Consider the following 16,911-nt stretch of genomic DNA (forward strand, 5'->3'; position numbering starts at 1 on the left):
CTCCTGATCTTTGTTGTTATTGCAGCTTTCAAGTCCATGATTGTCTGGGGGTTGTCCTCATAGACGTGGTCTTTCAAATAACCCCACAAATAGAAATCGGGGGGGTTAAGGTCAGGTGGACAATTACGGCGCATTCAAGAGTGTCTCCATCAACGCGGTGGACATTTGGAGCATATCCTTCAACGTCGCTAACATGTGGACCACCCAACCAAAATGACTCCAACTTTCAGAACTTAATTGTTATCATCTTACGTTGATGTGTGTTAAAAACTCAATCCATTCACATTTGTAGCATTTGTGAGTACTTTTATGGGTTGCACTCATTTTGGGTCACCCTGTATTCCCCAGTTGGTTATGAATGAAAACTCATGAAAATGATGACAAACTGTTTTGATCTGGAACTTTGCTCTGACCCCTGGCCAGTCCACAGTCCAATAGTTTTGACATGTAGGAGTTCTTCTGACCATCAATTTTCATACGGACAAAGCCAGGACATTTTAGGACCTGTACTTATTTTCAATCCAGGTCCAACTGATCTTTGTCCTCCGAGGCAGAGAACAACACTGCTGTTGCAATGCAAAAATGTAAACCTTAAACTACTGAATACACAACGGCCCTTTGAACTTATGAGTATGACAAAGTTGCCACACAACAGAATCAAAATTGCAGCACAGCTGTTTTCTGATAAAAGACAACACTCATCGGCATCACTTGCACTAGCAAGTATGTTACACCGTTACTTAGGTAGATGGCTTTAAAACATGATACAGACCATAACAATACATAAACCATTTACTAGTTTACATTCTTCAGAACTGAAAATAGTTTTCCTTTATAAATAATAAAAGTAAATGCATCGGGAATATGAGCAGTTAATACATTTTCTCAATTATAGTCCTATGGAGGAAACACATAAGTCAAAAACACAACAAACCAACAACAAATATAACAACAAGTCGCGTAAGGCGAAAATACAATATTTAGTCAAGTAGCTGTCGAACTCACAGAATGAAACTGAACGCAATGCAACGCAGAAAGACCATAGCATCGTCAGTCCACCGCGCACGGCAAAGGCAGTGAAATTGACAAGAAGAGCGGGGTAGTACTTGCGCTGAGAAGGATAGCACGCTTTTCTGTACCTCTCTTCGTTTTAACTTTCTGAGCGTGTTTTTAATCCAAACATATCATATATATATATGTTTTTGGAATCAGGAACCGACAAGGAATAAGATAAAAGTGTTTTTAAATTGATTTCGAAAAAACAAATTTGATAATAATTTTTATATATTTAATTTTCAGAGCTTGTTTTTAATCCGAATATAACATATTTATATGTTTTTGGAATCAGCAAATGATGGAGAATAAGATAAACGTAAATTTGGATCGTTTTATAAATTTTTATTTTTTTTTACAATTTTCAGATTTTTAATGACCAAAGTCATTAATTAATTTTTAAGCCACCAAGCTGAAATGCAATACCGAAGTCCGGGCTTCGTCGAAGATTACTTGACCAAAATTTCAACCAATTTGGTTGAAAAATGAGGGCGTGACAGTGCCGCCTCAACTTTCACGAAAAGCCGGATATGACGTCATCAAAGACATTTATCAAAAAAATGAAAAAAAAACGTTCGGGGATTTCATACCCAGGAACTCTCATGTCAAATTTCATAAAGATCGGTCCAGTAGTTTAGTCTGAATCGCTCTACACACACACACATACACACAGACACACGCACATACACCACGACCCTCGTTTCGATTCCCCCTCGATGTTAAAATATTTAGTCAAGTTTTGACTAAATATAACAACAAAACGCAGACGCAACACGGAACGAACAAGGTTTGGAAGAAAATGGAGGGGAAACACGCAAAAAAGGGAAGTTCCGTGTTGCGTCTGCTTTTTGTTGTCTTTTGTCTTCTTGTTTTTCCTGATGAAGCTTCCATAAGCGAAAATTCGTACCGTCTTGTCTCGTTCTTGTATCGGTGAGTACAGTATTCCTTTGTTTTTTTAACTTTGTTCATCTTACCACAGTCACTTTGTTGTTTAGATAACAACAAATATGTTATTTAGCTTTCAAAAGTTATTAACATTTTCAATATTCTTCAGGGAAAATATTTCACTTGTCAACGACTTCATTTTGATTAGGAGCCAGTGGTGACAGTCTTGAAGTTCACGAGCACCGACTTTGACAACAACTGCATGTCCCATACAAAACGTTGGAGGCATTTACTATTTAGAGACAATAATAATTGCAAATCATGTCACCTTGTACAAAACAGCAGATCTGCACACTTCTGTTCTTTCACCAAATGTCCCTAAGACCTTCTTTTTCGCTCCTTAGGTCGGTCATAGTGTCCTTTATCTTGTGAGTCCCCTCTTCTGTTGCGACACTGATGGTGGCCTTGGAGGGGTGAATGAGACCTTGTTTTCTGACCACTACAACAATACAGACCAGAGCGGGAATGCGATGCTGAGCATTTGTCACAAAGACAGTCACGTGGCCTGTTTGGCGATGGACTTCTACCACATTCCTTTCTGCTTCTTTCAGTTGTATGGGTTGAATAGTCACGGTCATGATCCCTGTGAGTGTGACAAGTATGTCTGCCCTCCCTTTCTCTGCTTCTTGTCCTTGATCTCTTGTGCTTCGCGGTGTGGCTAGAACACCTTTCTCTGTGTCTTGCTGGACTTTGAGACCGTGATCTTGAGGAGTGATGCCTCTTCCGTCTACTGTCAAACCTCTCTCTGCTTCGACTTCTTGAATGGCTGTTGTTGGAAGACAGAGTACTGATGCGGCGGTGTCTGGTGGTTAACGCTCGACTGTTATTGCTTCTGTGGAATGGAGATCTCTTTCTTGAAGACAGAGAACTCTTCTTGCAGCAGCGGTGTGATGTGAATGGACTCGCAGACCTTGACCGCTCTCTGCCTTTGCTCCGGAAACGTGGTTTACCTCTTTTGTTGTGAGGAGACAGATTACGATCGTTGGCTTTTCTATCATCACAAGAATTGCCACGTCGTTCAGATCTCTGCCTTCCTGAGGAAGACCTCCCATTCTCTTTGGTTGAACTGCAAGATGGGGATCTCCTTTTCGGAGCTGACAGAGCATGGTCCAGTTTTAATCTTAAGTCTCTTCCTCTCAATCCGCTGTTGCTTCTTGATCGAGATCTACTACTTTTTTTCTTAGGTGCACCTTTTTCAGCATGTAAGCTGTTTCTTTCATGCTGCTTCCCTCGTCTGTCCTTATGAGATGAGCAACCAGTTTTGTCAGATGTGGAACTGTTCCATCTCTTTCCACCCATGCACTGTTCACTGGTCTTTGATACCAAGACATCCGTGGCCATTTCTCTACCCAGCATGCTTTTGTGTGTCACAGTAGAGGTTACCGTTGCTCTAGAACTTTTCTGTGAGTTGTGTCTTGTTTTGTGTTCTATCATTTCTTTGCTTTGGTCAGATTTGGCCATTTGTTTCTGACATTCTGGTATGTGCCTTTGTTCCCTCGCTGACATGTCTGTGTGTTCTGAAAGAAAGTGTCCTTCACCTGCTCCAAACGCATCCAGGCTTAAACAATCCGCAGAGATCGTCTCAGCCAAGTTTCCTGCTTGATTAATGGTGCTGCTGCAGTGTTTGCTTAGATTTCTCCGACTCAGCTGTGCTATCTCACTTTCAACTACATGCACTTGCTCAACATCGCTGTCATCAGAATCAGATATTTCCCCCAAAGACAGCTGGTCTGTTTGTTTTTTGTTCTTGTGGACAACATAAGTTTCATCGCTCCTTACTCTTGTATGGCTTGTTGTGCAGATATCAATTGTGTGAGCTTCATGATCACTGTTGACGTCACTTCTATCACACTCACCCTCACTGCTGAGGCCTTTACTGTCGCTTCCAGAACTCATCTCATTTTCCTCCTCCGCACCTGGAAGCTGTTGCCTTTCATCCTGACATCCCTTCTCTGTCATTTCACCTTTAGTGTTTTCAGATGCTCCATCCTGACATTCACCATGCCCTGCTTCTCTGTCCACTTGGTCAAAATTCCTATCCCCGTCTTTGTTTCTTTCCTCTGTCTTGCCCGCCCCACTTTGATCACTGTCATACTCATCGTCTATGTCTTCCTCAAAATCTTTCACTTGCGGCCTCAGCTTGAAGGGATCTCGGAAATAGTTGAAGAATCTTGTTCTTCCACTGCCATCCAGTTCTGTTTCCAACACTTCACTTCCAGCCGGGGAGGCAGCATCTTCTTCAATGTCAATGTCTTGATAGTCTTCTGCACATGCCGAGCTGATATGGGTTACACCCTCAATATTGTCAGGTGCGTTTTGGGGTCCTTCAGAAGAGGTTTCAACATCCTGTGATTGGATGTCTAGCCTTTGTTGACGCTTTTTAGATAGTACTGAAAACTGTGTTAAACTGCAGGTCTTGTCAGCATGCGATTCTCCCTCTGCGTTGCGCCTATTAACATCACATAAAATGTTTCCTGTGCTTGTGGAAGGCTCCTGTGAGTATTTAGATTTGGCTCTGGATCGACAGGTGGGTTTTCTGTATTCACTCTTCTGAGTGTGCCCCTGAGTGGCCGAAGTTTTCTCCCCCTCCTTCCCCTTTTTGCCCACTTTTGGTATCTTGTAAGTTTTCAAAACAGCATCAGGATTATTTTTCAGTGGCAGGCCTTGTCCAGTATCTTGCTGACTGATAATGAGGCAACGAAGTTCATCTTGTCTGACTCTGATCTGTCGTTTAAGATCTTCTTCTTCTTTCTCTTCCTTTGTAAGGTCCTTAGTGTTTTTTGCAGTGCTGGACAGTTTCACTCCCTTTGATTCCTTCTTTTTATCCCACTTCTTTTTCCTTGCATCGCCTTTCAAACAAACACCTTCAATATCCACAGCGAAATCAGCAGCAAGTGGCTGACTGCCCTTCTGCCATAGCTCTACTATGTCTGAAGACCCTGAGGTAAAGATAGGCTTCTCCACACTTGGATAATGTTCTTTGTGCTGCAACATCTCCCGGAGTTCTGTGAACTGAGCATTGTCATTATCTGTACACTCTGGCACCTCTGCTAGGCTGTGCAGCGCAAGGTCAGGTTTCTCAAGGTCTGCTGTGGATGAAAACCCATCGTTAGTTCTGACCTCTCCCTCCTCCAAGCTATCTTCAGCAATAGCAATCCCATTTGATGTCCCCCTTTTTGAGCCCTCAAGGTTGTCTGTGTTTGAAGCATTCTGGAACAAAATGTTGTTGTCTTTTGCTTTCTCTTCTACGCCTTGCACAGGATAGACAGACACTGGTTCATTGTTAGTGGTTGAAACTGTCTGTACAAGCAAACCATCCTTCAATTTTTCTGCAAACTGTGGGGTGTTCAGATGACCGTCCTTGTCTTTTAAAGCTGAAGCTGGTCTGTTTGCTCTAGAAATGCTGCCGTTGTTTTCTGGATACAAAATGCTAGTGACTTCAAGGCCAGCGGGCTGGGTGAGACCTTCCTGGCTGTCATCCAAATCTTCTGTGGTCTGACACTGATCAGAGTCGAAAGCAGCTCTGGGAACAAGCTTCAATGGAGAAGAACTTGAACTCAAACCAGCGCTCCCATCTTTGGAACTGTATGAAAGAGTTTTGTTCTGCACCTCTGGACCTGTGTGTTGCACATTCTCCATACTTGTAGATGTTACTGTGGAATTTGGACCTTCCACGTGACCTGCCCGATGCACTTCTAGTACTGTTGACGATGTTGATGATGATGAAACAACAGATGTGGCTGAACAAGATGCAGATGTGGCGGAGGTCACCAGGGTGGATGATGATGAAGAAGAAGCCAGAAACCTTGGTGTGCGTTTGTACTGAAAACAGGACCCTTTGTGAACTGAGGTTAATGATGGATAGCCAAAGAGTGGCGTGTTCATATCAGACTGATAGTGATACTCTTCAACATCTACCCTTTCCTCACCTCTGCTGCTGACTTTTCTGAGAGTTGTGACTGTCCGTTCGTTTTCTTCTTGGTCCATGTGCATTGAAAGTGTGGGCTCAACAGCTGTTCTGGTTCTAGACGCCACAGAGATGCTCTCCTCTGCAACAGACTGTGGAATCTCTTCGCCATCCGTACACAAAGCCAGAGGAGTAGGGTCTATGTCTGTGGAAGGCATTTTATGCTGGAGCCCAGAGGCAAAACTAGCATTTGACATATTGGTATCTTCTGATCCAGCAGTGATTGAAAAGCCAGCCAAAGTGTGAAAAGCATGACTGCTTAGAGGCTCGCGCAAACCCACAATGTTAGAGCAAGTTTTATCAGGTGACCAGATCAGGCTAGGACTGCTAAGTGAAGCCGTTCTGGCGCATGATTTTCGTTCTGGTGTCCCATCCAGCATGGCCATGACTTTTGGTGTGGTAACAATGCTGCTTTTTGTAGGTCTCTCCTTCACAGGAGTTACTTCAAGACAACTGGTTCCACCATTGAATTTGTCCAACTTGGACGTATCAAAATCATCATCATCATCGCACATCACAGGACCAAATACACCGGACGAAAAAGCTATCTCTGACTCAGAGTCCAGTTCAGTAGACTCTTCAAACGGGCCCAAAACACTTTTCCTCTTGATAATGCTCGCTGCTTTGTCTGTGGCTATGAAATGGGATCCATTACTGCCCAGATTTTCAGACCCATGACACTCCATCTGACCTAGGTCAGGAGAAGCTTGGGGTTGTCTCGAAGGCATCTCGCTTGACTCAATGTTTTGTCTGCCTTTGTTAGAGTCAACAACAGAACAATGTGAGGGAGATTGGGCAAGAGGGAATAAATCCTCAATCACATCCTCAGTTTCACTTTCAGAGCGTTCCCCATCGCTAGGCATAGACTCCACGCCTTCAGTGATGCTGTTTAGAACTGGTTGCATTGCAGAGTGGTTAAAAAGAAGGCGTCTTTTTGGGAGTGATTTATTATCTGCTTTAGTGTCATCAGTGTCATTACTGTCAATGCTAATATCACTTTCAACGGTGCAAAGCTCTCCAGTTTTTGCAGCACATTCTTTTTCTTCATGAACTCTGCTCTCTCCAGGGTTTATGTCGAGTTCAGCATCAGATGAGAACAGAGGATTTTGTGAGGAAATAGCCATAGCAGAATCTGAAGGTATATCACACATCTGTGAATTAGTAGTTGATTGCTCAGAACATAAGGGTCTCAAATCTGGCTGATTCAAAGTCATTGTGTGATTAGCTTTGTTATCAGTTTCTTCAGATGTGCAAGCAGACATTTCCTGCAAACTCTTCAGGCTCTCGTCCACACCCAGTTTTCTTTGTTCTTGACATTCATCCATGCACTTCATGGCGTCATCAACAACGCTTTCTCTTCGCTTCTTTTTCCCTTTTTTCTTTTCATCAGATTTTTCCCCATCCTCTCCAGAACGACGTTTGTCCTTCTTAGCTTTCTTTCTCTTTCGCTTGCTTTGGTTTGACAACGCCCCATTTTCGGCAGACTTTACACATTGGCCTTGTGGTGTATCCTCATCTTGGACATGGTCTTCATCAGCACGAGGTGGACTTACACCTGACTGGCTTTCACCTTGACAGCCAACAAGAACATCAGTCTTCTCCGCTACTTCCTCCTCCAAACATCTGGAAACGTCTCTTTCACCTTCCCAATCGTACACCTTTGGGCTTTGGCCTCCAAAATAGAAGGCATCAATCTCTTTGCGCCTTGACACACGTCTGTGAGAATAATCAACCCAAAGAAAGAGATTTCTCTTCCATGCATCTCCTTCTGCTGCAGTCTGGTTATCCGTGTGAGGAAGGCTGGCCACATGTTCTGGAGATGAGGATGGTCTGCGTGTCTTGTTGCTGTGGGCTTTTTCCTGAGGGCTCTGCAGTTTGTGAATGTTTTCCTTCACTGGCAGCATGGGGACATCTGCCTTCTCCAAAGTGTCAGCTGTCTTCTGTGAAACAGCCTCCTGTTGACCGATGCTGTCACTCGTGTTGGATTCTGCACTATCTTTGTCCATGAGAAGCAAAGATTCCTCATCAATATGAATGCCTGTTGAATTTGTAAGGCCCCTTTCTGAGTGCTTTTCAGGCAGACGAGTGTCAGACAGCAGTTCTTTGTCAATGGAAGAGGATGAGAAAGTGAGTGCACCCGGGTCAGTGTTAGAGCTTTCACATTCCATGTTTTGGTTTCTATCATCACATACCAATTCAGTTACTTTGTCTTCATAGGTTACGCTCTGCAGACGCTGGAAGCCGCTCTGCCTCCTGTGACCTGAAGTAGCTGCCTGGTCAGAATGTCCAAGACTGTACACTTTTGGTTTACACAACTCAACAGAGCTATCCAAGCTGACAGATCTGCTATATTTTACAGATCTTTTGCTAAAAGCTTTACTTCTATAGAGCTCTGCGCTTGACCTTACATGAACTGTACTGGGGTCAGGGACTGCTGGCCCAACCTGGACTTCAACTGGTTCCGTCTGCATCCCTGATGACGTGAGAATACAGGAAGCAGTTTGTATGGATGAAGATTTGAAACAAACTATGTCTGTCTGCTGGTATCTGTCCGAGATCACAATGGCATCAGTCTGTGCTGGAGTTTCAGACAAAACAGTAGCATCAGTGTTGGTGATTTGCAGTTTCTTTCCATCTCGCTTGTCACATGCACTGGTTTGTGGGTCCTTGGAGGTTGCAAGCGTATAAGGAAAGGGTTCTGTCTGTACAAAGGAGTGGGCAACATCAGCTGTGGCGACTTCTCTTCTCCCTGACTTGTCCCCATGTGACTCCACTGTTTTCCTGCAACATAAACATGTCCACAATTGAGGGGTTATGTGATGTCAGAACTGCATTCTTGTAGAGAACTGCACTGTCTGGACCAATTGACAGAATCAGCAAATGTTGCATTCTTCACAAGTGATTATCCTTTTACACACATCAATCTTTGAAGGTTTGTGTTTGCATTGCTCACTCATGATGTTACCACGACTCAAAAGACTGCTCATGATGTCTTAAAATTATCTAGAAAACTATGTCTTTAATCAAGAAAACTATCACCAACAGCAAACCCACTTACCCTCTTTGAATGCAGGAAGTTTGAATTAACAAACACATTCTCATTATTGTTGTTCCTATGTTTAGTGTAAATAAATGACCAAAAAAGTTTCTGTGAGATGCCTTATTTTCACGTAATTGATGGCTACACTTTTCCCTCACCATGACAAATAATGGCAAAGTTTTTGTCAAATTGAAAGAAATTTCAGCATTTTGCAACCTGCCTCAACAAATCGACATAACTGGTGGTGCAATAATTTTTTGAAAGCGTTGATGAAATTGTATGTGTAATCACCTGAGCTCAGTGATGGTGTCGACTTTCAGCTGCAGTTCTTTCTGCGCTGTGCGTAACAGAGACAGCATGTTGCCCCTCAGGATTCTGTACTTGTCCAAAAGGTCAGTATAGTCCTTGTTGGTGGGTGCCAGGACAACATCGGGCTCACTCTCGCTGGTTCTGCTTGAGGTCTGTCAACACAACACTTATTGCTCAGCAAAGGAAATATTGGTTCTTTAGAGTATGCTTCCTTGTTCATTTATATCAGGCATGAGATCATGAAATTATAAAGGCCTAAAAGCATGCCCTGCCCATCAGACAATTTTTTTGGGGAAAAAACACCCAAAAGCATGCAATTTAATGGTCTCAAGAGTAATCCCCGGAGCACTGAAAATAGCGGCAAAAAATATCATGCCTGTTGTAACTTGTAAATTCCCTAATGTGATTTTTTTCTCTTGTCACTTTTAAAAAAAATTTTTTTTAGTCCACACTGGAGTCCAGACTGCATTATAATCCCTTTCAATAGCCAAACACTGATACCGAAACAGTGATCTCATAAACCAGCTGAAGAAATAAAGAAAACATCCAAATTCATAATGTAACAAAAAATGTGTGTGTGCATGCACATGGAGGTATGTGCGAGCATGTGGGTTATCGTATGCGCTTTACCTTTCCTGCAGACAACTGTGATTGTTGAGAAGTGGCAGGGCTACTGGCAACTTGCAGTGATGCCTTTCCTTTCCCTTTCTCAGTGTCTGGTGCTAGCAGAGCAGAAAATGCCCTGGGTTGACAACTGGAACTTCGTGTTGCACTTGTGTCCTCTGTTGATCTAAGACAGGCCCCATCTTCATAACTTTTCCCAGAATCCTCATCAGCCTGGGAAATAAACAGTTATAGGTGAGATCTACATGATATGAGTAAGAGCTTACAGCATTTGCTGTCAGCGAACAAAGCTGACTTAGCAGAAACAACCGTGAAAAGGCAGCTAACGCTCAATATGTAAGCTATTCAATAATGCATTGATCTTTAAAACTAAGCCATGCTCTCAGTTAGTTGGTATAAAAAATAAAACAAATCAAGATCTAATAAACAAAGTGTACTTAATGCGTTTAAGTATTCGTTTCAATCCTTCTAATTCTCTTAGGGCTACGACTGGTTCCGCACAACTCTCACTTGTCTAAATGTATATCGTTTACATCCCCTTGTTTTATACTCTTAGATCTTGTCATTGGTGCTATGCCTCCCCAGGTTATACTTAAAATTAAAACATTTGAAAATACAAGTGCTTTTTAAGTTTAACTGAAAATACATGTTACGATTCAGCAAAATGTTTCAGTGGTTGAAGTCCTAAAACTAAACCATATGTAGTCGGTGATAGTCCTCCAAAATGACACTGACAGAAAAAGTGTAGATCTTGAACAATACAGTTTTAGAAGTCCAGGAAAAACTTATCAAAAAATGTATCTTCTTCAGCGAAGTTCGATGCTCTGTGTTTGTGTCATTCTTCTCTGCTAGCCATTCCCACTTCCACTTGTTTTTTATACCCGCCTCCAGTTTCTCAAGCTTAGATGGATCGTCATCCTCACTGATGTACGGCATGTTGAAGCAAAATTTGCAACGGTTTTCACAACAAACTTCCTAGCATCGACAAATTGCATCCACCGAGAATAATGGCGGCTTTAGCAATGCCCAGATTCTCTCCTCCCGCCAAAAGAGCTTCAAAACTCGGATCGGAATCTCTAGTCAAAATTCAACCGAGCGAAACGAACTGCGATTTTTTTCTCTGATTTTTTTTTTTTCACTACAAAATTGAAAACCCGGAATTTCCGGCTGTGGACATTTTCAAAAACCGGAATTCCGGCACCTTGCGGGTGCATGTCTTCTGAATTGATTTACATTATGTATGAATCTTTATTCAAAACCTCGTCAAAAAGCACATGGGTTAACTTCTTTGTCTTACCTTGTAACTGGCAGTTTTTTGCAGCCTGGATGAATTCTCAGATGTACATCCATCATCTAGTCCTGAATAGATGTCTAAAGTGCCATCACTTTGATGAAAGGGGGAAGCTGGTGGCAGCCAGGTTTTCTCTTTTTGTTTGTCCTGCAATGGGAGAAAAATTGCTTGTAATACTATTTAATATGTATCAGTTTTGTTTTGTGTGTGTGTGTTATGCTCAGCTCAGAACTAAAGCTGTCAGAGAAATCCAAGAAAATGCTGATTCTCAGAACATTGCTGTTAAACAGCTTGTATTAGTATAACTGTCACAGAGAAATCCCAGAAAATGCTGGTCCTTATAAGATTGCTTTAAGTTTACTTTTGTCAAATCCATCAATCAATATATGGTTGCATTTAAACACTGCCTGGTCTAGTTTTTGGAGATATTACTTATGGCAAACATCCCTGAAGGTTTGTCAGAGGCAGATTTATTTTCTTCACAATTTTTACGGACAATGTGGTGGATCTACCAGTCACAGAAATGAGCGCTGTGATGTAAATCATACTGAGATGAAAACCTTATCTCTTGCGTCTTTCTGCTTTTGAATGGCCTTACAAGTTACATAAAACATTCAATGATTCACCTTACAAATACAATTTGTTCTGGCCAACTGTCTTTTGTGAACTGTAGGATTGAGTGTACCAAGTCTCTGCATTATAAGGAAGGTGTTGTTTCCTTCAGTGCACACATGTGGCTGACACTGAGAGTGAGACAGTTCAAACTAGCTAGTGAGGAATCCGAATGTTGTTGTTTATTTATTTAATTTAATACTGTTTACTTCTCACACTCACAGACCAAACAGTTGAAACTACAAAGTATACAAAATGACTGCGTGATCTTCAGTGTTTATTGTAACAACATGCACACTTTCACATCAATGGTGTTGTTTAAATAGAAGTGAGAGGTTTTTTCATGCAGGCAGTGTCAAGTTCAAAGCCAATTGACGATTCCAATCATAAAGAATAACTTGGCTGCAAGGGATAGAATGCAGAAAAATACATGGACTGATGGAGTGCTAAAGGTTAACTTTCTTCTTCTTCAGCGTTCCAGAATTTTCTGGTTATGTGTGAGCTCGTTTGCCCATTTGGGTTCCCCACACTATACTCTGAGAGCATAGTCAGCTCACTCCGCTTTCGTTGAGTAGGCATGCTCGGTATTTTTGTGTTTCCATAACCTACTCTTTTCCGTGCGCACTTGGTCTTGTGCTTGCGTGTACACACGAAGGGGGTTAAGTCACTAGCAGGTCTGCACATAAGTTGACCTGGGAGATCGGAAAAATCTCCACTCTTAACCCACCAGGCGGCAGTGACCGGGATTCGAACTCACGATCTCCCGATTAGGAGGCCGACGTCTTACCACCACGCCCGTCCTAAAGGTTAACTGATAAGGTTCCTTACCTCCTCCAACGTCTCAATGTAGAGGTCAAGGGATGCCATAGTGTCTTCATCCTCTGGCAAAAAGCGGGTAGCTTCTGGTCCACCCAGATTGCCGGGCCTTTTGAAATTGAATGCCATGTGTCTGCCAAAGCACTAGCTTGCTTCACTGACTGAAAAGAATAAACACATGTGCGCTTATAAATAAACATAGGGGTACATGTACATTAGTTTTAATCTAGTGGTCAAACTCCCAAGAAGTAGAACCCATCACCTCCCCTCTCTTCTTCTTGAAGCGGTTAGGGCTGGTTGTGAGGGACAGGGAAGTTTGGGTATGTAAATACGACATGCGTGAGCACAAACTGACAGAGTTCCAAAAGTTTGAAGGCAGTTACTGAAATGTACTGTTTTTGTCTCATTACCCGCTAGAACAGCTTCAAACACCGCCTAGTTTAATGACTTCTGAGAGCATAACGTCATTGTTTATATTATTAAACAAGATAGGTAAACAAATCTGACTGTTTTGGGTACACATTTTATTGTTCTTTCCAATGACATGCAAAATGTGTTCCGTTTTACTTTCAGCTGTGCTGGGTTTGTTTGTTTGTCTATTTTTACGTAAGAACCTTGCTTTTGTGAATTTGATTTTGAGGGGGTGTCTGCACATGTGTTGTAGGTTCCAATGTACATGTATACAGACACTACCTCATGTAAAATCAAGCTGTTTGCTGAATATGGTGAGGTAATAGATGGCCTTTCCAGTCATATAAGTGGTTTAGACTTTTACAATATAATTTAAACAACCTCTTCACAAAGATCTGCACTCAAACGCATCTGCCTAGCGCCTAGATGGTTTTTTTTATGACAGGTACATGGAAGACCACCCAACGTCTTTTCTAACTCTGGTAACAAACCTACTTCACACTACAGGGCAGAACAATCCTATTCACCTCTCGCTTTTCGTGCAGGCGAACATGAGGTCAAGTATTGGCCATGGCAATTTTATTGTCTGACTGATCTCATGAGGACTTGACAGTCATTCCCCCACCCACCCCATCTTACTTCAGAAAACATCCCTCCCTCCTCCTCCCCCCCCCCCCCACATTTCTCTTCAGTGACACGTAAGCCTCTGGGCGTCTAGACCGCTAGCTAACTGCAATCAGATCGCTAGCCTGTGACGAGAGACTGGCGGTTCTCTTTGAATATGATAAGAGACAGGTCTTTCCAATCCTTCCCCCGTATGGCTGAACATGAAAGCCGTGGAGCAACAAGCGTGACGAAAGAGGCGATGATGCAAGCTTCTTCCAATGTTTGCAATTTATAGATCTAACTCTAAGTCCGACTCTAAGTCTTATTAACTAAGTTTACATGGGTGCAACCTGGAAAATTCCAAAAACCTGCAAAAGTTGGGGTCCAGGGGCAGCGCCCCGTTGGAGGGGTCTGGGGGGCTTTGCCCCCCAGAAGCTGAAGCTATTTTAGTATTTAAAATGCCAAAAAAAACCTCTCCTGGAACAAAAACATACAAAGTAAACCATACTATTCATCCTAAAATTTTCAAAAACCGGCACTGCCGGCAGCCGATGAAACCAAAAACCAGCTGCCAGCGTGTAGCCGGCAGAGTTGCACCCATGAGTTTACCAGCAAGGGAGATGAAAATGCTTTAGGCATGAATCGTTGTATAGTCCTTATAATGTTGAATGTACTTCGTAGATTACCATAGAAAACAACACTTTATTTCAAAACAATTCAAATTTCAATCAAGATGGGTTTTGAGTGAAACACATTTCTTGAAACTTGACCCTCACAGGTAAGTGAAACAAAAGTAGTACATGAAAAGAACAGAACCATGTTGGTCTGTTTGTAATCCCATGAACTAGCTGTGATGAAGTTGAAAGCAGGAAAGTTAAGCTAATTTGTCATCATTTTCACGAGTTTTCATTCACAAACACAGGTCTGGGAAATAAATCTCATGTTCCCCATGCAATAAATCGAGGTGGTGAATGTGTTTGAGCTTTCAGGTGAAACGCGGATTGTCAAAGTAAAAGCCAATCAGGCTGATTGTTTGATGTGTGGAACCATCGCGGCTTTGGATTTGTGTTTCCGAGGACAACGATTGTAAGCATTCACTCTCAAAGACCCAATCAATGTTGATAATTACCGCGGCGACTCATGGTCAATTTGCAACTTATCTCTGTAATCGCAAAATCCACAACGAAAAGTCATTAACACTTAAAAGAAAAGAAACATGCTCAACACTTACTGAACTCACACGTATGATCACAGCTCTGTACATTTTCAGACTGGAACAAATTTAAAGCGTCAACAAGCTACGTTTGACGTCACATACAAGGTTGACATGTTATCTCGAGCTACTGTGACGATGCTTTGTGGCCCGGAGTTGGATTCTAAAAATTCGTCTCCCTGTGGGTTATTGTGCATTTTGTTGCACAACCAAAATGATGACAAAAACGATGTTTGGTGGCTTGTCAGACCAGCATTTTGTTGTTGGTCCTTGGGGAGCATATCGCCTTTTGTCTCATATTTATCAACCGCGGCCTTCGGCCTTGGTCGATAAAGATGAAACAAAAGACGATATGGTCCCCTTGGACCAACAAAAAAGCTGGTCTGTCAACAAGCCACCAAACATCTTATATTGTCATCATTTTCACGAGTTTTCATTCACAAGCACCTGGTAAATAAATCTCATGTTCCCCGGGGAATAAATCCCCGGTTACCATAGTTGCAGGAAGCCCTATTACATGGATAATCAAAAGCAAACCCAATAGAAACGCTCGAGGATTCTTCGGCTCTTTTCATTGGCGTTTCCCCAGACCTAAACAGACGACAAGACACTGCTTTGCAAAGTTCCAAAAACCAACTGGCAAAAGTAAACAAAAAAACAAAACTACTTCAATAAATTCGTCACAAACAAATGAAACCTACCGATATGTCATGTCTTCTTACAAAGTCATGGAGTGCGTGTATCTTTGTGTGAGAAACACGAATGTCAAGTTCAAGTCAAACCAATTGACCCCTGAGCTGACACACACATTTTGACCCGTGCACAAGACATTGTATCGATAAACGAAGCACAAATAAGAAATAATGATAAAAGCAAAGAAAATAGCAACAAGATACACAAACATCTCACAAAGCCGAGCAAGCAGATTGACAGGTCTAATGAAAAACAAAGAAGTACTGAGTCGGAAACAAGATCGCGATTCTTTCCTTCGCTGCACGACGCAAATCTTCTGTGACCTTTGACTCAACGTAGCTTCCACATTCGATTACTAAGCTTAATACTCACAACTGAAAGCCGAGGGAGTGGAATACCGAGATGAACAAACAGAATTGTGCATCCTCAAACCTGACATATTCATCCCAACATTTTATGAACTCTAAAATACAGAAAGTTGCTTTCACACGCCAGCTTTGATTGCCAGTGGTTATCCGCACGGAACTCGTGTGGTTATCAGCACGGAACCTGTGTTTCAAAGCATGGCTCCCTGTGTTGATTGTTATCTTATTTTCTCACTACCAAAATGATGACAAAAACGATGTTTGGTGGTTTGTTGTCAACCTTCGGCCTTGGTCAATAAATATGAAACAAAAGACGATATGCTCCCCCTCGGACGACAAAAAAGCTGGTCTGTCAACAACCCATCAAACCTCTTATAATACCCTTTGACTCAGTTTGACTGAGTACACATAATAAATTGAAGAAACAAACAAGAATGGGATTGGTAAGGCACTGCTAGTTTTAATTAAAAATAATGTGAATGTCTTGTGTTATTAAAAACGTTCAAATACCTTAAAAAAAATTTTATTCTTGAGTTTGGAACGTTACTCGTTTGCAGTCTGTTTGTTCACTACAATAACATCATCGACAGGCTTCCGTCGGACTTCAATGAGGCTTTAGTCGGGCATCAATCCATGATGACAACTTTGAAGTTTCAAATGGAAGCCTATCAATGTGTAATTCATTGTGGAAAAGAAATTCGATTTGGGATTGATCCATCTCACTTGACTTAGCATCCGACAGATCGAGAGTGAGAGATCTTTGTGTCTGAAGCGCATACACCATCCCAATCAATCCCCACTGCAAATTAAAGGAAACTAAATCAAAGTTTCATTTAAAAGATCATAACATGCTCTTAGGTCAACACTCTTACCCGCTAAACTCACTTTAAACAGGTTAAAACCAGCGAAAACATGTTTCCAATGGTGATGATTCCGTTGTTTGTGCAGACGCGCGTTTTTTTTCCA

The 16,911-nt window shown here is 42.1% G+C and overlaps 1 protein-coding gene across 1 annotated transcript; it reads right to left on the reverse strand.

The window, feature by feature from the left end:
• Positions 1–1,534: 1,534 nt before the first annotated feature.
• On the reverse strand, positions 1,535–16,905 carry LOC138962454 (serine-rich adhesin for platelets-like). Its single transcript, XM_070334273.1, has 6 exons — positions 16,831–16,905; positions 12,670–12,818; positions 11,236–11,376; positions 9,945–10,151; positions 9,297–9,466; positions 1,535–8,746 (listed from the first exon to the last, which is right to left on the reverse strand). Exons 2-6 carry the CDS (start codon positions 12,784–12,786, stop codon positions 2,317–2,319), a joined length of 7,065 nt encoding a protein of 2,354 aa, XP_070190374.1. The 5' UTR covers positions 12,787–12,818; positions 16,831–16,905; the 3' UTR covers positions 1,535–2,316.
• Between the last annotated feature and the right edge of the window lie 6 nt (positions 16,906–16,911).

This window comes from Littorina saxatilis, linkage group LG3 (genome assembly GCF_037325665.1).
Source record: "Littorina saxatilis isolate snail1 linkage group LG3, US_GU_Lsax_2.0, whole genome shotgun sequence".
Lineage (NCBI taxonomy): Eukaryota > Metazoa > Mollusca > Gastropoda > Littorinimorpha > Littorinidae > Littorina > Littorina saxatilis.